The sequence below is a fragment of the Lissotriton helveticus genome, chromosome 3_1, assembly GCF_964261635.1.
Source record: "Lissotriton helveticus chromosome 3_1, aLisHel1.1, whole genome shotgun sequence".
Taxonomy (NCBI): domain Eukaryota; kingdom Metazoa; phylum Chordata; class Amphibia; order Caudata; family Salamandridae; genus Lissotriton; species Lissotriton helveticus.
The window spans coordinates 2,098,291,030-2,098,311,587 of NC_136061.1; the positions used below are offsets into that span (position 1 = coordinate 2,098,291,030).

At 44.6% G+C, this 20,558-nt stretch overlaps 1 protein-coding gene across 1 annotated transcript in view; it reads right to left on the reverse strand.

The window, feature by feature from the left end:
• Positions 1-20,558, reverse strand: part of UNC45A (unc-45 myosin chaperone A) — a 367,777-nt gene that overhangs the window by 286,139 nt on the left and 61,080 nt on the right. Inside the window, exon 7 of the mRNA XM_078683264.1 lies at positions 19,616-19,784. Within this exon, the coding sequence (XP_078539390.1) occupies positions 19,616-19,784 (169 nt within the window). The remainder of the gene's footprint in view (positions 1-19,615; positions 19,785-20,558) is intronic.

Here is a 20,558-nt window from a genome sequence, read left to right on the forward strand (position 1 = left end):
ACCTTCACTCAACGTTTTTACACTCATCTACTGAGTGAAGGGTTTTTCACCTACAACTGGAAATATTTTCCAGTCAGAATGCCTTCTCTTTTTGAGAAGTACCCTTATAATGGAAGGAAGGCGGTGGTCTCGGATCCGACACAGTGTCTGTGTGGCATGTCTCCTGGCTTCATACTCTCTGAAGGAATGTAATATATGCCTTAATATGTACAAAAGGACATTAAATAGCAAGGAGGGCATAATGCTGAGAGGAATGCTCCAGGACACGAGAGCTGAAAAGTAGAGGAAGAAGAGTATTCAGGATTCCTCTTTCCATTAATCCTCTGGAAGGAAGATGGTCCCTGAAAAGGACTCCTCAAGGGGGAAATCTGGGGCAGAAGACAAGGAAAACACACAGTCAACATCATTATTCTCATTCTTTTTCAAGATAGTTGTTGAGACTCACAGTATCAATTTTGAAGGCTTTGGTGTCTACCTGCTCTCCGACTAAGGTGGGTTCGACACCATTTAATCCACACTGCCAAGAAGACGGGGGCATTGATCTTCCAAAAATGTGAGGACCTCAAAGGGCTACCGGAAGACATCGACAAGATCACCACCACCATAAACGTTAAAGACAACTCACTGACATTGAAAAAGTTATCATTGCCCTCACCCTCTAAGAGGAAACATCAAAGACATGACATCGAACAAGATCACCATCTCCTTCAACATCAAAAAGGGCAAGAATGAATATCTCACTATCTCCATCAATATCTAGGATGATGTCTTTCTCTCCATCTCCTCCTGCTTCTTCAATGGCCTAATAAAAGTCACTTTATTCACTGAAACTTGAGTCACCTGCTCAGACTAGCACACCAAGGTTCTCTACATCTTAATGCATATCTAGACCACTTCTGGCATTACCAATGCCAGACACTCTGGCTCCTCATACCCTGCCTCTTAGGCCTTTGAGACCTATTTTTCCATTTGAGGATCCCATTCAAGAGTCCCTGCAGTCTTTGCAATTGTCTCCTCCAAATATTGCATCCCGTATCACATCTACGTCTCCAGTGGGTAGAACCAAGAGACATCTAACACCTTGCTCTTGTCCCCTATTTACTTCAATTAGTACAATTAACGCACCTGAAATATTTCAAAGACACACTTCTACAACAAGATCTACATCTCCATATTCAGATATGGATGACTCTCTTGGCTGTAGACTACTTCACAACATTCTATGAGGTCTTACGCGGAGCTTCAAAGCTCAACATCTGTCTTGAAACACTGCATTCTACAGTTCCAGTATTCCTAGAGACATTGCACCCAAGAGCAGATCCTAAACCTGTCCTTCCATTGGTCCATGGCTTCTCTGACGTAGCAGAAGAAAAAAAATCTCAGCCCTACTATGGGGAAGGTTGTTACTCTGCGTCTCACAAAAAAATAGAAGTCTCCACAACACACTCTGATTTCTTAAAGTCTGATCCCAAACCAGACCCTAATATTGTGACATCAGTGAGGACAAATCATTGCGGTCGGACAAACTGAGTAAGAGGTTGGGCGCGACAGGTAGGAAAGTCTGTGGAACAGCTGTAACATTTCTCAAGAACGCAGAGCATACGCCCTTCTTGGCAGGTACCAGAGAAAGATGAAACACAGAGTACGGTCTATTATGAATGATTTGTCAAGACATCAGCAACAAAACTTCTTAGAAAAAGTCAATGAAAGTTCTCTGGTGGCCAAGCAGTTGATCAGCATAGCAAAAATTACCATTCACTGCCTTGCAATAGGATCGCAATCAGAAGGTCTTTATGGCTTAGACCACTACCTTGAAGCCAGAAATTCAACCAAGGATTTTAAATCTCTCTTTTTCAGGGTCATCCCCGATGACAAAATGGTCAAAATAAAAAAAATGAAGCGGAGACCCTTAAGGCCGCGGGATTTAAGGAAAAGATTTTTCAAACAACAGTTTAGGGTAAAAACAAAGATTATTTTCAAAGAAGGATGTACCCAGGAAAAAGGAAGTATATAACCATGTCCCGCGATCTTGGTTACCCTTTAAGGAGTAAGGATCAGTTTCAAAGTATTGAGGAGAGAATTTCTGTGATCTGGTGGCAACCTGCCTTGATTCATCTCAACAGCCCAAAGCACAGATGCCCAAGTGCTGCCTTGTGGTCCTCATCCTAAAGCATGCAGAGATGACAGACTTGTATCGCTGCTCGATCCAAAACCAAGGTCAATAATGTCTAGAGCTCTCATCATCCCCTGAAGAAAAAAGTAGCGACAGTCCAGGTGCCTGCCACCAGAAAATAAATGCAAGAGTGAAAACACTTCTGGAAGGATGTATACTTTTAACTGCAGAATACTCACCTTGAAAATATTCACCAGGCGTCTGACTGGATCAGAAACTTAAAAGCAGAAATCCTGTATGCCAGTAGGTGGCATAGTGTACACTGATATCTCTTTTCTTTTCGTACTTTCAGACAGGGATCCGGAGAATGTGCTTGGTCTTTTAGAGCTCTTTTTTGTCAAATTTTCTCCAGTGTACTAAGACCACAGGATTCAAAATATGCAGGGACTGTTGCACACAGATATCTGTGATAAACCCTCACAAAGTGTCTCTTTGGTTCCTGGGGTCAAAGCAGAACTCCAGGACCTGTGCTCACGGCACCCAGATGAATCCAAAAGCCATATGGGATCGTGAGGTGAAGTTCCATATCCCAAACATATATGGGATCGTGAGGTGACGTTCCATATCCCAAACACAAGAAGACTAAATGTTGACTGGTCGGACTCAAAAGGAAGGTCCTGTTCCTGCTCATGATGTCGTTATCACAGCAGATCATCATCCCAGGCAAAATCTTTGTGTAAATTTAAAAAAAAACATACAACATAAGTGAAATCTGCGATTAGGCCCTTCCTGCGATTCCCTGACTTCGGAGAGGGTGTCATCTTGCCTCGCAGTCAGCTCCTGATCTCCAACAGAGCAGATTCTGAATTTAGTTCCACTACAACCAGAGTTCCCAGGTCAGTCGTCAACGTCGCAGCAGGTAGAGACCTTCAGGACGGCCAAGGTGTGTATTTTTGGCACTTGATTAGTTCCCCCCAGCACGCCTTTGGCCTCAGGAATCCAAATGGAACTCCAGTCAGGCTTCCGCCAGCGGAATCGCCCTCGGCATAGTCTGTACCCCTCAAACCTGCATTGAGTTCAGCACCTACTCCGATGCCACCTTCTGTTCCGGCTCTATCCTCTGTGGCGGCTCCCATAGCATCCATGCTTGAGAAGGACTTCGAGCCTATAGTACTCTCCGACTCCAAAATGAATCCACATGACTTCAACCGAGGCTGTGCACAACTTCCACTGAGGGAACAAACTTTCGATAACCTTTTCAGAGCCGACTATGATCACATGAAAACCATGTTCAGGGCCACCAGTCTCTAAGAATGTCACCTCCCGCCATCAGCCAGAGCCAGGAGATGCAGCCTTTCATACACAACAGACAGCTGGGTGATATAGGCCTGCACTAATAAGGTATATCCCAACATCTTCCAAAACACCACAACTGACTGCGATTCAAAAAAATACCAACATTTTTCAAGCAGATTTTCTCCTCTATAATTCATGCTCTGAGGTTAGTGAACACTAGCTGTCCTCTACTCCGCTAGTCCCATGGCCTTTCAACAGCTCATAAAGACAATATCCAGGGCATCAGGGGCACGGTGAAGCACAGAGGCCCGGAGCTCGGAAGTTAGAAGTTGGTGTTACATCAGCTACTTCCTTGTGCTAAGGGCAGAAGGCATTTGACCTTCTTTAAATGTTCGCCCTCACGGTGCACTCCTGTTAAAGTAGAATATCAAGATGCTCACACTAGCCCAGGTCTGGTCTGCCCTAGACCCTGGATGGTGGCATTGGACCTACAGAATGCCTATTTCTAGATCTCCATCCTACATGCCCATAGGCACTACCTGCTGTTTACTGTAGGCAGGAGCATATTTAGTTTGCAGTGCTCCCTTCTAGCCTCACCAGTAGTCCTTGGGTGTTCACGAAAGTGATGGCGGTGGTCATAGCACACCTTTGGAGTTTGGAGGTAACAGCCACAAGTTTGTTGTTTCTTATTTTCTCCCTCAGTCCTTTGGACTTCATCCAGCCGACTCTCAGACTTTGCTCCTTGGCTGGACTGTCTGATCTCTTTCTCCCCCACTCACCCCCCACACCCCGTCTCTCATATCACCCATCACATCTCCTCCCTCTCTACCCCTTTGGAGGTCTTATTTCTCCGTTCACTCTGTAGATAAGTTATATATATTAGTTAGTTATTAGCCTAATCGTTGTGAATATGGAATCCTAAGGGAATTGTACTATTTGCATTGATACAACGCTAACCACTAAAATATGTTGTAGTTCTTTGTACTGTCTATCAATATTTTGTGATTGTGAGCTTACCAGTTTGCATCTCTCCCCCGATTGTCTCTACAACTTATACAGTTCCTTTTCTTCTATCTGTATCTCTTCCTTGTGGAACTTGCTGATTCCCTCCCTTGGTCTTCCTATTCTCCCTTTCGTGGATCCTGTTTCTTACTGGATCGCTAACTTATTCTGGTATTGTGTGTGTAATCTTTCTGTAATTAATGTGATTTTTTTTGTCATATGTTCCCCCTCTGTTACTTGCCAGTTCCTACCCACCTCCTAGCCTCCTGTCCCTTGTGCCCTTTGACTAAGCACTCCTTCCCCCCCTTGTTGGGGAAAGATCCAATATTTATTCCCTGGCGTCTGTGACCCTGCTGAGAGAGTCCACGGCGCCAAGGGAGCCACTCACAGTTGAGGTATGGTATGGCACCCCTTACCAAAGCACCCCCTCTCCCCTGGTTGGGGAGGGGAGGCCCTGGAGTCTCAGAGACCCCTCTGAGAGAGTCAAATGCATAAAGGGAGCCTCAGGCAAAAAGGATGTGGGAATGATACTACTTCCCCTGGGTGTGGGTGTTTGATTGATTCAGATGCTCCGTCCATCACCACCCCCTTTTGTACCACTACTTCCCCTGGGATCACAGCTTCCAGACCTTGGACGCGGCTTTAATCCATCCACCGGTTTGTGCCCCCTTCACCCTGACCCTCCTCTTTCATGCTTTGTCTCTTACCCTCCTCCACCTCTTTCCCTCTTTCATTCTTTGACTACTTCTCCCACTCCTATCCTTTCTCCCCTGAATCCCTCCCCTTGCCTGCTTTTTTCGACATAACATGTAATTACGCCACCTAGCCCCCGTCCCTTGTGCCCATTGACTAAGCACTCCTTCTCCCCTTGTTGGGGAAAGGCCCAATATCTATACTCTGGAGTTTCAGTGACCCCTCAGAGAGAGTCCACAGCGCCAAGGGAGCCACACACAGTTGAGGTATGGTGTGGCGTCCCTTGCCAAAGCACTCCCTCTCCCCTTGTTGGGAAAGGATTCAGAAGGTAGGCCCTGGAGTCTCAGAGTCTACCGTTTTGTGCCCCCGTCACCCTCCATCCTCCTCTTTCCCTCCTTCATTATTTGTCCACTTCCCCTGCTCCTACCCCCTCTCCCCTGAATCTCTCCGCTCGCCTGCTTTTTCCCTTACAAATATATCCTTATTATTTCTCTCGACCTATAATGTAACTATGTAGCTTTGCTCTGACACTGTTTAACCTTTGTAACAATATAACCTGCAACTATGGTCTGATACTCATGCAAAGCGCTCGGATACCTCCTGGTCTAGCCAGCGCAATATGAAACCTTTTAAATAAATAAATAAATACCTAGACAACTGCCTGTTAAAGGAGGACTCGCCTCAGGCAGTCAACCACATTCAGACAACGGTAAACCCCGTACATTGTTGGGGTTCACTATCAACATGCTGAAGTCACACCGACTCCTTCGCAGATGCTCCCACTTAACGGAGTCATTTTGGATATAGTACAGTTTTGTGCCTTTTCCCAGAGCAGTGAGTCCAGGAGATTCAGGCTATAAACCAGATGTTTAAGCCTCTTACTGGATGAATCTCAGTGCTGATTACTCTGAGGCTGCTGGGATAGTGAAATATGCTGGGATTTATGCAATCTGCCCTATGCTAGCTCTGCACTAGGACATCAAGCCCCTGTAAGCACAGCATCAGGGGAATTGTTGGATTGTATCCAGACTTCACCAGAGGCTGCAAAAGATCTACAGTGATGGCTATAGGACCGCAACTGCATCAGTGGCAGACTCCTCTCACTGCTCCACACAAAACAAAGTGGTGATGGATGCATTGCTTTTAGGGTGGGAAGGCCACTGGTTTCTGGATGAAGCTTGACTCCACATAAACTTGTTGGAGTGTGAACGAATCTCTTGGCATTGAAGGCCTTCTTGCCACCCGTCATATGAAGGCTGGTACAGGTGCTCATGGACAACACCACCACCGCCATATGGTACTACACCAAGAATGGTGGGGTGGGGTCTTGGCTCCTGTGCCAGGAGGCTCTATGCCTCTGGTAATGGTGGGGTCTCCACAGTATTTCTCTTGTGGTGAACCACCTGATGGGATCTCTGAACGTGAGGGCAGACAAACCCAGCTGTCTATACTTACTGGATCTTGAATGGCAACAGTAACCTGGGGGTGGCACAGGGAGATTTCATCAGTTGAGAAAATCCTGGGTTGATCTTTTTGACACTGCAGAGACACGCAATGTCAGAATTTTGTGTGCTGGAGTTTTCAAGTCTGTTCTCTCTCAGAGCTTGGGACTCCTATATACCTTCCTGCCTCTACCTGCCCTGCCCAGAGTTCTGAAGAAGATCGGGAGTGACAGGGCCCAAATCATCCTAGTGGCACCGGATTGAGCCAGGAGAGTGAAGTACTCAGAACTCATTTGCATGAACCACTGTTCTCCAAACAAGCCGACACTTCGGGAGGATCTGCACCTGAATCTGCACATTTTGCATTTCCATGCTTGGAGATTGAGCCGCGTTAGTTGATCTCCTTCGATCTTCCCCCTGAGATCGTTGATGTCATCATGCTGGCCCACCAGAAAATCAGTGTACGCCAGTCGCTGGGACAAGTTTGTTGATTTGTGTGGCACTAGCAAAAATGACCCACTTCAAGGCACTTTGTATGAAGTTCAATTGCTGGTTTTGTCCCTGGCCCAGCAAGAATTTGCTTTGGGCACTATCAAGGGGTATTTGCCAGCTTGTCCGACTTTTTTGCAGTTGCCGGATTGGCCTTCTTTATTTAAATCACAAGTTGTGATGAGGTTTTTGAAACGTTTGCAACCTTTATTTCCACCAAAACTATTGTAGAACCACAGGGGACTTGAAAATAGTTCTCACTTTTCGATGTGCACCCTTTTTGAGCCACTGCACAGTTGTCCATTAAGACATCTGATGTTTAAACAGTCTTTCTCTCGCCATAACATTGTGCTAGGTATGTGAGTGAGCTGCAGGCACTTTCTGTCAATCCACTTTATACAACATATATTCCAGATAATTGATGTTGACCCAAACTTCTTTTCTGCTTAAAGTGATAACTCCATTTCATGTTGGGCAGGCTATCAGGTTTCCGGTATCCTTTGTCCAAACTCATTGATCTAAAGAGGAAGAGAGGCTTCATCATCTGGACCCTAAGAGGGCAATAAGCTTTTATATTGATTGTACCAAGGAATACTGGGTGGATAATCAGATCTTTGTGGAGTTCTCCAGAGCAAAGAAAAGCAAGGTAGTGTAAAACCGGACTAATCTCAAGATTGACTGTTCCCTGCATAAAGATCTGTTACGCAATCGCAAAGAAGCAGCCTTCAAAAGGCTTACGAGATCATTCTACAAGAGCCAAGGCTGCTAATACTTGGCTAGCATCTGGAGTACCTGACCTTGATATTTGTCAGTTGGCTAGAGAGGCCTCAGTTAATGCTTTCACAAATCACTACTGCCTCGAAAGCCATGTCCATTGAGAGGGGCATTTTGCTCGCTAGGTCCTGCAGGTATGAGCCAGTTCCCAGACCCACCACCACGAGAGATACAGGTTTGGTTTCTATTCTATGGTGAGGAATCTGCAGCTAGAAGTTTCCATCAAAACAGCAAGTCACTTACATTCAGTAACAATCTTTCTGGTGGATACTCTATATATACACAGATTCCTTTCCAACCCGCCAACCTACCGGTTTTGAGAACTAGACTATTTTTGCCATTTAAAAAGGTCCCAATTTAGAGATCTGTGCACTGGGAATGTCAATATGCCGATATACTCTGCACCTGAGGCCGCATATAGTCTAAGAAAGCATGGGACATCAGCATGCACAGATGGCATTATGCGAGGCTCCACCTGTCACTTCTGGAGAAGAATGCCATTGGCGTGAAGCAGCTTGCCACCTACCGGCACTTTAAGTGTCTGGATCCAGTCTGACGCCTGGGGAGTAATCTAAAGGTGACGATTCTGCAGTTACATAGATTATCCACCAGAAGGATTGCTGCCGAAGGTAAGTAACTAGTTCTTCTGGCAGACTTCAGGAAGGGACTCAATAAACTGCTCTTTGACAAGACACCCATGAGACATTAGCGCTGGAATACCCTCAGGGGTGGTTAGCTGCGCTCTATAAATATTAACTTATTGACTTGATTGATTCTGTGACATATTGCTTGTTCGAGGTGCTGTACTTACCCGTGTAATCTACATTTCACTCTGTAGAAATAAAATATCACAGCTTCGGTTGCGCCACTGTGTGGCTCGACTAGGGCCAACCTGCACCACTGTGAAGATCCCATCATACACCTGAGACTGCACAACAATCCTATTTGTGTTACTTCAAACAGTTGTTTATGCGCAGCCCAGGACTGGTGAAGAGTAAATGACCATGTGACCAAGATCCCTCTCCACAGCAGTTTTCAAGGATTGTCACCAGGGGTACATTGCCAGCATGTATCTGAGTCCTCCCATTTACATCAATATGCAGGACTGAATCAACAGTAAAGCTTGGTAATATCTGCACAGACCTTTCTTACTCTGTCCCTATATACTTAACTACCTACCTGTGAAGCACTCCTGCAATAGATCCCTACAGATACTGCCAATACACCCACGTTCCCCATGCAATCATGTTCAATATAATTTACTCTGGGCCTTAAACATTTTTACTAAACTAACCTGTACTCATGAACAAAGCATTACACTTTTTTACAAAATAGGATCGCACTGCATGGACATCATATTCATAGTTGACCTTTCTAGCTACCTCTTCTAGAAGGTTCTACCACATGTTACCCTTTAAGTGTATTTCCCTTCAGTATCACATGTGAAATGAAGTATAAAGAGGAGTTCGAAGCATTCAGTGAACTTATGGTAGTACCTGGTTCCTGAAATTCCAAGGAAAACAGGCAATGTTTGTTACAAGGAATGACCAGTCAGCAATCTGCATACCATGATCAACACACTAAAAGAAACGTTAGCCAATAGGGTTAAACAGGGAAAAATCCTAAAGGGAGAACGGACAGTCAAACTGACCTCATTTCTATAGCAGGGTATAAGCCACGTAAGCTCAACTGAAGTGTTAAAAAACATTTCACATTAATCAGAGAGCAATGCACTGAGAACTGAACCCTAGAAGACCATACATGCACCAAAACAGGTTAGGAAGGATTAGGTTACTTACCCAGTAAGCATCTGTTCTTGGCATGTAGAGCTGTAGATTCACATGCTTTGCATACTCTTGCCATCTAGTGTTGGGTCTGGATGTTTACAAGTTATTTTTCTTCAAAGAAGTCTTTCCTAGTCACGAGATAAAGAGGCTCCTCCTTTCAGTAATAGTGCGCTGGGCATCAACTCCATTATTAGATTGTTTTCCCGCAAGAGGGTGAGAATAGAGTAAGTAAGTGTAGAACAGAGATGTACATGTGTATGTAATGTAAACAATGAGACCTGCAACAACTACTGGTGCCTGGGAGGTAGGAGGGTGCATGTGAATCTACAGCTCCACATGCCAAGAACAGATGCTTACTGGGTAAGTAACATAATCCGATAGAGGCATGTGTCCTGTAGATACAATTGGTTTGCATAGACTATATAGCAGTATTCTCCCAAAGCGGTGGTTAACCAGTAGGTGTTGCAGTTGTTTGAAAAAGTGTCTTTCGCACTGCCTGGCCTACATTGGCTTGTTGACATGCTACACATCCCCACAATAGTGCTTGGTAACTGTGTGTGTTGTGGACCATGTTGCTGCCCTACAAATGTCAGCTGCAGGGATGCTGCCTAAAGAGGCCATAGAGGCTCCTATTTTACGAGTGGAATGTGCTCTAGGAGGCATAGATCAAGTTCTTTTAGCTTTAGCATAGCAAGTTTGAATGCATTTAACAATCCATCTTGAAATACTAGATTTAGAGACAGGATTGCCATTGTGAGGTTTAGCAAATGCAACAAACAGTATGTCATTTCAACATAGTACAACAATGCTCTTCTGACATCAAGTGTGTGAAGAGCTCTTTCTGCTACGGAACCAGGTTGAGGGAAGAAACACAGGTAACTCAACTGATTGGTTAATATGAAAAGCAGAAACCACTTTTTGAAGGAATTTTGGGTTGGTACAAAGAACTACTCTATCTTTATGAAGCGGAAAGAAGGGTTCATCTAAGGGTAATGCTTGTAGTTCACCAACTCTCCTTAATGAATAGATAGCAATGAGTAAGGCAACCTTCCATTGAAGAAACTGTAACAGACAATTGTGTAATGGCTCAAAAGGTGTACCCATGAGTCTTGTAAGCGCTATGTTCAGATTCCAAACTGTTGCAGGAGGTACCCCGAGTGGTATTACTCTTTTAAGGCCCTCTAAAAAGGCTTTAATTACTGGAACCTTAAACAAAGATAAATGTTGTCTGTTTTGCAAATATGCGGCTTCTGCCGCAAGGTGCAATCGAAAGAAAATGTAAGCTAGACCATACGCTGTAGATGCAAAAGGTAACAAATAATATTTTGTATAGAGGCATCTAGCAGATCAATATTGTTGTTGTTACAATATACAACAAATAATTTCTATTTTGCCTCATAACATGCCCCGTGGTAGGCTTTTTTGCTTCCTTAAGAATGGTCATACAATATGGTGGCAAATTTAAGTATCCAAACTGACTTCAGGAGCCAAATTGCTAGAATGAGCTACTTGGGGTTTGGGTGTCTGATTTATCAATGGTTCTGAGTGAGGAGTGTGGAATTGAGATGCAGCTTTTAATGTGGAAACACTAATAGTGTGGTGAACCACGGTTGACTGGCCCATGTGGGAGCCACTAAAGTCAGTGTGAGATGTTTGCCTGACCCTCTGAGCCAGAAATGGAAGGAGAGGCGCAAAAGCGTAGGCAAAAATCCCTGACCAATTTATCCATAGGGCATTGCCTTTGGATAGAAGGTGTTGGAACCGGGAAGAGAAGTTTGGGTATTTAGAGGTGTCCACTGTGGCAAACAGATCTATTTGTGGAAATCTCCATTGTTGAAAGTATGGAAGGAGAACTTGGGGAGGAAGTTCACACTTGTGTATTTGTTGCCGCATCCTGCTGAGGAGGTCAGCACTTTGATTGTTAACTCGTGGGAGGTGCTCTGCCAGAAGATGAATTCTCTGATGGATTGCCCAACGCCAAATGGTCAGAGAGGTGAGGCAGTTGCAGAGAGTTTGCCCCCTCATATTTAATAGGTCTTGCCCAGCGTTGCAGCGCGCATACGCTGCTCGCTCTGCGAGACATATTGTGGTAGAGGAGATTTCAGAAGGGGATTGAAACCCTGCCCATCATTTTCATTGGCTGGTGTCATCGTTTATGCTAAACGGTGGCCTCCGATTGAAAATGAGGCTTCTTTGTTTCCGCCTTGTCTCCTTTTGGGAAGCCCCATCCGGACTGCATTGTTTGCTTAACAGCTGTCGTGAGGGTATTTCTTATCTTTACGAGGCGTGTAGTAACAGGTCATGTTTACGAAGTCTTATTTCTTCATTTGCGCAATGGCGACAGCTTGGTCCGTGGCAGTACGTGTCTTTTATTGATGTCCTCACACTCGTTTTATATGTTAATTTGAGCGCGGCATCCACGTGTCTTTTATTCATGTACGTGTCTTTTATTGATGTCCTCACACTCGTTTCATATGTTAATTTGAGTGCGGCATCCACGTGTCTTTTATTCATGTATGTGTCTTTTATTCATGTCCTCACACTCGTTTTATATGTTAATTTGAGCGCGGTGTCCACTTCAAAGACACCGCACTCTGTTTCTTTATATTTTTTTGTTGACCACTGAACGCAGCGCCCGCGGAGTTCGGCCTGCCATTGTTGCACTTTGTTGACAGCAGGCTCGTGCACAGAGTATGGAGTCCCAGTTATGGCTGTGCAGTGTCTGCAGGGATCGCTCCACACACTAATTGCCAGAATGTGAGGATTAACCGTGCGGCGTCGAACATCGAAGGGTGACCCATGCAGCCGGAAGCCCCCGGGCAGCCAAGGATTAAAGGGTAGCGAGCGATTATAATTTCCTGTCTCTTAATCTTTGGTTTGGATTTAGCAGTACAAAAGGGGATGATGGACGGAGCGTTTGAACAAACCAAACACTCACCCCCAGTCAACTGATCTGGGTTTAATCCATCACCATTCTTTAGTTCACTCAGCCACACCAGTTCAGACATGGCTATATGCAAATCAGTCTGACCCTGTGCCTCCTGGGAACAGTCCAGCCCGAACTGCCAAGCCATGTCTTCCTTGGACCGGAAACAAGCATCCTGGGACCGGTTTCGGATTCATAATCCTCATCAGCCAGGCTATCTTGAATCCAGTGGCCAAGTGAACAAGGTACTCACGTCTGAGCATACCCTGCCACACTTAGGGCGAACAAAGCGATACAATTCAGATACTCTGTCCATCACCACCCCCTTTTATGAATCGTTTTGGCCACCATAAGTGTGGAAGGGTATACTCAGATGTGAGTCCCTTGCTCACTGCATCATCAGGATTCAAGCAAGCCGGGCCGAAGACGGCTGAAATGCCAGAAACCGGTCCCCGGAAGCTTGTTTCCTTTCCAGAAAAGAATTGGCTTGGTAGTTTGGTCTGCCCTGTTCCCATGATGCACTGGGCCAGGGCCAGACTAATTTGCATGTAGCCAGGTTCTGAACTGGGATGGTGCAGTGAGCTAAAAAACGGTGATGGATCAAGCCCTGATCTTTTGACTGGGTAGGAGTGTTCTGCTTAATTCAGATACTCTGTCCATCACCACCCCCTTTTATGAATGGATTTAGCAGTGGCATAAAATGCCCGTAAGTGCTCGTGGAGTCCTACAGCAAGAATGCACTTGAGGTTTTAATTCTTAACATACCTCAGAGGGACGATTACCTACTGCTGAGATGTTTTGGCTGTAGAACTGCCTCGGGCTTTCAACCTGCCTAGGTTGAGTAAAATCATCCTTCCGGGGTTGATAAAATCATTGGGTTAACTACAGTTCTCCATGTCCCTCAAGACGTATCTTCGATTCGGAGGCTTTATATGTGACATTGTTACCAGTGGTATTGTTGCTTTGCATCATGGTAGCGCAGTACTGAAGGTGACAGTTTACTTTTCAGCACAGAGTGAGTTTACTGCCGCTATTTACATACGGGTTTTACAGCACTGTGTTGCCTTGAGCGCTGCAAAGGTCTTCGGGTAGCATGCTGGCACTACATGAAATATGTATCACAAGGACGTTTCTTGGAACATAAATATTGACCGGACGGCATAACGTGATGCCCTGGCATAAGTTATGTTGAAAACAGCACTGGTGTCTGCAAAAACGTGACACTTTTAACGCATTCTCATGGTCCCCTCCGAATGCAAAGTGCCAGCTTTCATGTATGTACGACTATATGTTACGCTACCCATGACAGACTCCCAGCTTGCTTTCACCATAACGAGTGCTTTTCGTTGATTAGTTGGGTAACATATAAAATATGTAATACCTCTGGTCTAGGTACTAATCTGCTGTATTTGGACCTCGAGGTTGAAAAATGACCACAAATGAAGTTGTGAAATATATGTACTTTCAAAAACAGATGTGTGCCGTCTGTCACAATTACATGTTAATCCCTATTGCATGCTGGACTATGCCGGCTGAGCTCACGACACACACAACATGCTATTCTGTGTACACAGCTCATATTTGGCGCTTCTGTTGCACTATATGGTCACTAAGTAGCTCTCTGCGACTCCTCCTTGGAGCTAGGTCCATGATGTATCAAAATACCTAAATGGGTTCCTCTTGGGAACACAAACGTTTTATTCCCGCCATTGCGAATAACATTGTTACAAATTACACCATCTCTTGAGCCATGAAGTAACAGTTGTTTATTGTGAAAGTGCAAGGCAGCATAGGATATGGAAGCGCATTTTAGTGCCCGATTAACCTCTGCTGGTTTAACTCCTTTGACCATAGGTTTTTCTTTGAATAGTACACAAAAGCATGACCAGTCTCTAGTCCATGGCTAAAGGTGTACAATACAGGGAATGTTTCTCAAGACCGTTACAGCGCCTGGTTGACACGTCATGCCAGAAAATCTCTCCTGTATAACATATAAGACCTATCATGACTGGCTTTGTTGGCTCAGCGCAGAGCCCAGCGCCTGGTTTTATACATGCATTGCTGCTCTTCTCCTCACTCTACGTCATTGGGTCCCTCACTACTGTTCTCCTCACTCTCCGTCCTTGTGACTCACTCTTTTCTTCTCTTCACTCTCCGTCCTTGTGCCTCACGCTGCTCTTCTCATTCCTTTCCTTTTGTCTCATGCTGCTCTTCTCACTTTCCTTCTTTGTGACTCGCGCTGCTCTTCTCCTCCTCATTCTCCTTCCTTGTGCCTCACATTGCTCTTCTACTCACTCTCCGTCCTTGTGTCTGACACTTCTCTTCACCTCACTCTCCATCCTTATACCTCACTCTCCTCTTCTCCTCACTCTTCGTCCTTGTGCCTCATGCTGCTCTTCTCCTCCTCACTCTCCATCCTTCTGCCCCATGCTGCTTTCTTTTCTCACTCTCCGTCCTTGTGCCTCATGCTGCTCTTCTCACACACCTCCTCTGTGCTTCACCCTGCTCTTCTGTTCACTCTCCTTCCTTATGCGGCAATTATCCTCACTCTGTCCTTCTGCCTCATGCTGCTCTTCTCCTCACTATGTCCTTGTGCCTCACGCTGCTCTCCTCACTCTCTATCCTAGTGCCTCATACTGCTCTTCTCCTCACACTCCTTCCTTGTACCTCACGCTCTAATTTAGTATGAGTGTGTCGTAAATACTTTTGGTGGGTGCTGGCTTTGATGAGCCAGTCGTCTAAGTATGGAAAGACATGAATCTGTTGTCATCTGAGATGTGTTGGCAATACGCCAGTGGTTAGCGGCACGAGCAGCCACTCTTTTACCAGATGCATCAATTAATTTAGACTCTTTATCTGGGGGAATGTGCATCTCCAGATGTCTGTGAGTTTGCTCTTTTATGACCATTAGAAACTACAAGTGAGTCTAAGGGTAGCTGTCCTTTAATAAAAACAGGATGATATGGTGACTATTTGTATTTCTTGTCAACCTTAGGTGTTAAGATATGGGCACGAACAAGGTCTTTAAAAATATCACCTCCATGCTTTATCATGCCTTTTAACATAGGGAGACTCTGACTAGTCCTATGTGAAGACCCTAGTGTCTTAAATAAAAAGTGGTAATCTAAAGCCTCTTTGTGTAGTGTAATCCCATGTAAAGCTGCTACTCTTGAAATTAGCTATTGATAAGATATGTTATCATCTGGAGGTGATGGTTTTGCAGGGTATAAATCTGGATCATTATTTATGGGTGTATCAATATTATAATCATCCCATGGATCTGTTGGTAAATGAACACTGTCATTATCATTATCTCCTAAATCAGGCTGTGTATGAGGAGACCCCCTGTGGTGTTATGCGTAGTCGATCTGAGGCTGGCAGTTGTAGTAATGGTGAATATGGTGGAGGGTGGATATGACTTGCAGCAATATCCCTCTTCTTCCTAAGAGGAATGTTATATCCAGTGTCCTCTGGACTAACTTTCCTTTTAAGCCAAAATGTAGCCAGTATTTGGGTTGATGTATAGCTTTTTCTGTTTCACGTCCAATCTGTCCTTCATGACTTCTAAGGAGGGCCGGCTTTGGAGCGGTGCGGCACCGGATGCCAAGCTCGGGTGGTGCACTTAAAGTGCACATGGTTTGGAGTGTGCATGGTGCCTGCCTCCTCACGCATCCTTCTGTACTTGAGCTTAGAGGCTGTGTGGGAATGGTCATGCCGCTCCTCACACCAGAAGAAAGATTATGACAGCAGCAGCAGTTTGTTATTTAAAAAGACAAGCAGCTTCCTTGTCCTTCTTTTGGTGCGCAGCAGCGCAGGCAAATTCTGTGCGGAAGAGGGACAGAGATGTCCTAGGTCTATCATGGAAGCAGGAGGCCCTTGTGGCTCCACGATTACCACAGCAGCTTTATTTATCTCGAGAGAAAGGATCAGGAGAGCCACAGCTGTTAGGAAAATAACTTTGAAAAGAGTCTATTCTCTGCAATCTGTTCAACTTCGCTCTCTAGAACTCTGTTTTTTTTTTTCTCACTATTATACTAACTCTTAAGGTAATCCATGGCAGTGGTGCTGTCCCTATTTAAGATGTTATTGTTCATCTACTACAATGTTTGCATTTTATACATGTGTGCTTTTGTGGGGGTTTTTCCATGTAGCAAATTAATCTTATATCGAGCATAAGCTGAACTGAGTCACTTCTAGGTGTCTGCGTGATTTGACGGAGGTACATGTTCCTCACAGTGTGTGTCAGTAGATCATAAAGGTGTGCAGACTTCATGCTCTTCCAATCATTGGCATTTCTTCAGAGCTATGCTTATTTGTGTGCTGTTAGTAATGACAATTTTATGTGAAAGTGGGTGATGGAGGTACACAGTTGGTAAACAGGACTGAGCAAAAAGGAAAATTCTGTGTTTCTAGAGGAGGAAGACAGTGTTTTTTGCCTGTTTTTTGTCTGTGTGTACACGCATGTGTGAGGGTATGGTTGCTAGGAAGTAAATGCAAAAGGTCTGAGTGGAAAGCATGATGAAGGAGATTTGAGAGAGGATTTCAGAAAGATGCGGGGAATACGAAGGTCTAAGCATATAGCAGAATGAGAGAATGCAGAGGACAATGGTACAGAAGGAAGAACTGTAGTAATGATTCACTCCAAAGCTACTACTATCATTACTCCTATCACAGAACTTGGAAATGTTTAATTCACAGTCTCATATTTTGGGAATTGATGCATTTTCAATTCTATTTGTTCACATGAGGTTATTTATTTGATACTGTTAATAAACACTGGCAAAGCCAAAAGGCCTGGTTTATTTTAGACGCATGTTCGTTGTTCTGTGATGTATCAGGATGCAATTTGCTGTGGGCAGGGAAGGGCCCTACTAGTGGTAAGCACCGACAGTAAATACGCCCTGCCATTGAAAGGTGATCCTATGCTATTTTATATTAAAGCCTTTAACTTTGCAAATAAAAAACTCTAATCTGGTTCTCGGTAAAGACTAAGATACCTTAAAGTCATTCAAGACAGCCACGTAGTTCTCTTTTACATTTCACTCATTTTAGATAATTTGCATGGTATGCTCCCCTAACCTGTACTAGTATTTCCTTTTCTCTGATGAGTTTCTGCACTTTTGTTTTTTTTATGTAATATGAGTCTTGTAAAGTGCGACTTTAAAGTGTGAATGAATGGTGAAGATGGTACAGGATTTAGAGCTGTGAAGATGAGACTGAAACCAGTGTATGTCGTTGTCAGTACTTGTCACTGGGTCAGAAAAGTTTCCAAATTACACGATGATTTATTCCTTGGCCTCTTTGCAAGTAGAGAGAGATATAGAAGACAGAATTTGTTATATATGGGCCAGTGGGTACCCTTTTTCCTGAGTGTTCCCTCCTCATCTCGCACTCCATCATCCATCCCATGTCCACTGCCCTCCCTGTTAGGGAGATCATCTTGAGCACGTGCCTAGTGCACAGTAATTTTTAAAAAAAAGAAAATTTCACGGCTGACTACTGTGGAGACAATAATGGTCACATATGGGCCAAGTGAAATTGTGATTCTATGGAAATTATGCAGGTACACAGCTTTGAAAGCACAGACAGCACCAAAGAAATAAATGCATAGCTTGATGTGTGGGTAGAGGGGGCACCAACTGTGGTTGTCGCACAGGGCGCCACCATCTCTAAAGCTGGCCCTGCTTCTAAGATCCGATCTGGGGGATCTGTGAGATATAGGATTTTGGCTCCGAAGTTTTCAGTGCCAAACTAGTCTTTTTAATCCTTCAAAGTTGAAGGTTTCGATTCTGAAGGAGACTTGTGTTTTGAAATGGAAGATTTCGGCTCTGAACCATATTTTTTTTTGCAGTGGAATGTTTCGGATCCGACCATTTGTCTCAATTCGATCCTGATCGGGAAAGGTCTGACTGTTTGTTTTAGTGCAATCCCCGAGGGAGGGGTGTCGGAACCATCATCTCGGTGCCAACCAAGGCCCGAGTCATAGGTGGTGCTGAAGCCTTATGTTTAGTGGAAGACAGTTTATGTGGTAAGGGAGCTTTAGTACTCACTGCACTCTGTCCCACTGGAATGACATCGGACTCCAATTCAATCTCTAATTCGGAATCCGATTCGGAGACCGAAAAGGCCCCCCTCTTCTTCCACAGCTGTCGCTTCCTCCTGTTCGGTTATTCCTCCAAAGATATCCTGAGTATGTTGAGTGCTTTGGTGCTACATTTCTCGTCAGCGAGCCCGACGATCCCGAAGGATCTGTTTCGATCAAAAAGATCAGCAAGCCTCACAATGTTCTTCCTTGTGCTCCGGTGAAATGCACAAGTTGCAGGCTTGGTGTAGATCGGTGCAAGGGTACTTCAAGTGGCACCGAGCACAGCATTAAAACAGAGTCTGTTCCGTCAGCCGAATGTTGGACCGATGCGGCTAGGCCCGAAGGCCGCCCGTGATGTTTTTGACCGAAGATAGAAACTTTCCCGATCGAATCGATACACGGAGCGAAGGAAACGCGTATGATAACAATACCGTCGAGGGTACAGTGGATTGTGCACAGAGGGGAACCCGAAGGATGGTTTCGAACCGGAGCGCAACAATACACGTCCTAACCCGATGGCGAAAAGAAAACAATCTAACAATGGAGTCAATGGCCTTGCGCACTATTACCGAAAGGAGGAGTCACTTTACCTCGTGACTAGGATAGACTTCTTTGAAGAAAAACAACTTGCATACATCCGGTCCCAACACAATATGGCAAGAGGAAGCAAAGCATGTGTATCTACAGCACACATGCCTCTAACAGGTATTAAACTCTAATTAGAGCAGCTACTAATCCTCAATGAACAAGAACCAATATTAAAGTCTCACAAGGGAGGGCTACTTAACAGTTGAAATAAATAGAGTGCACTGGATAGAACAAAAAACTTGTACTCAACCTGAGGTAGAAATACGAAGACCAAACAATTAACTCCAGATGCCCTAATTCAAAAAGGTTTACAAGAATCACTGAAATAACAACGCTTCCTCCATATACAAGGACTGTTCATCACACATACTGAGAGTCCACATACACTTTGGCATGCAATGGCTCGAAGACGGCACTTACCAAGGACAATGGCTTCCTCCATTCCACGAAACTCCTTCTGATTATTTTCCTTCAGAGCATCAAACATGACTTGCAGCAGATTGCATGCAGCAAGGGAGACCTGTTCATCTTTCACGCCCATCACAGTACTAAGCCGGTCCATCCCCACCATACTAAGGATTGCCATTGTCTAGAACACACAGATAAAGCATTGAAACTTTAGGATTGAAGAAAAATGTTCTGACTGTTGTCTGCCTCAAGAACAGCACAGCAACAATTGAATTATACGACACAATTAGACGTGCCTGCACAGTCATGCATTCATATTATACTCAAACTATGAAAAATAGCAGTAGCATTTGCTGTGTAGTGTAACATTACCAATAACATTTTGAACTTCACAGTGGGAAGAAAAGATCAAATGAAAGGAGATGAATAAAATAGGGAAGCAAAAGCCTGTAAGTAGCTCACAGTTTCCTCCAACCAAAATGTAGTCTCTCCTTTTACTCCAATTAGAGTTTAGTCTTGGGATCCTGGCACTTTTACACATATTCACTAGGGGCACGGTTATAAAAAAGTACCCCGAGGGCATAATGAATGTTTGGGTCTATTTTTACGCTGCAGGACACCTTAGTTTTACAGCAGTAGTAGCAGACACTTGTGCTGCCCTCTCTGGAATATGTATCACACAGTGCACATTTGGCACTAGTATAATATCCACAGGGCAATTTCTCATTTGGATAGGGCCATGTCCTCTACGCAACAGATTGAATGCCTTTGGTCTGCATCTTATTACATACACTGGGACAAAGCCAAGGTGGCAGCTGGGAGGAGCAACAATTGTTTGCCACCAATGAATAATTTCACAGTAATTCCACACTTTGTCAAGAGAGCTTGGGGGACCCAGGGACCTCTCTGGCATCCCTCACCGGCAGGTGCAGTTACAGACTGTACCCACGTGCGT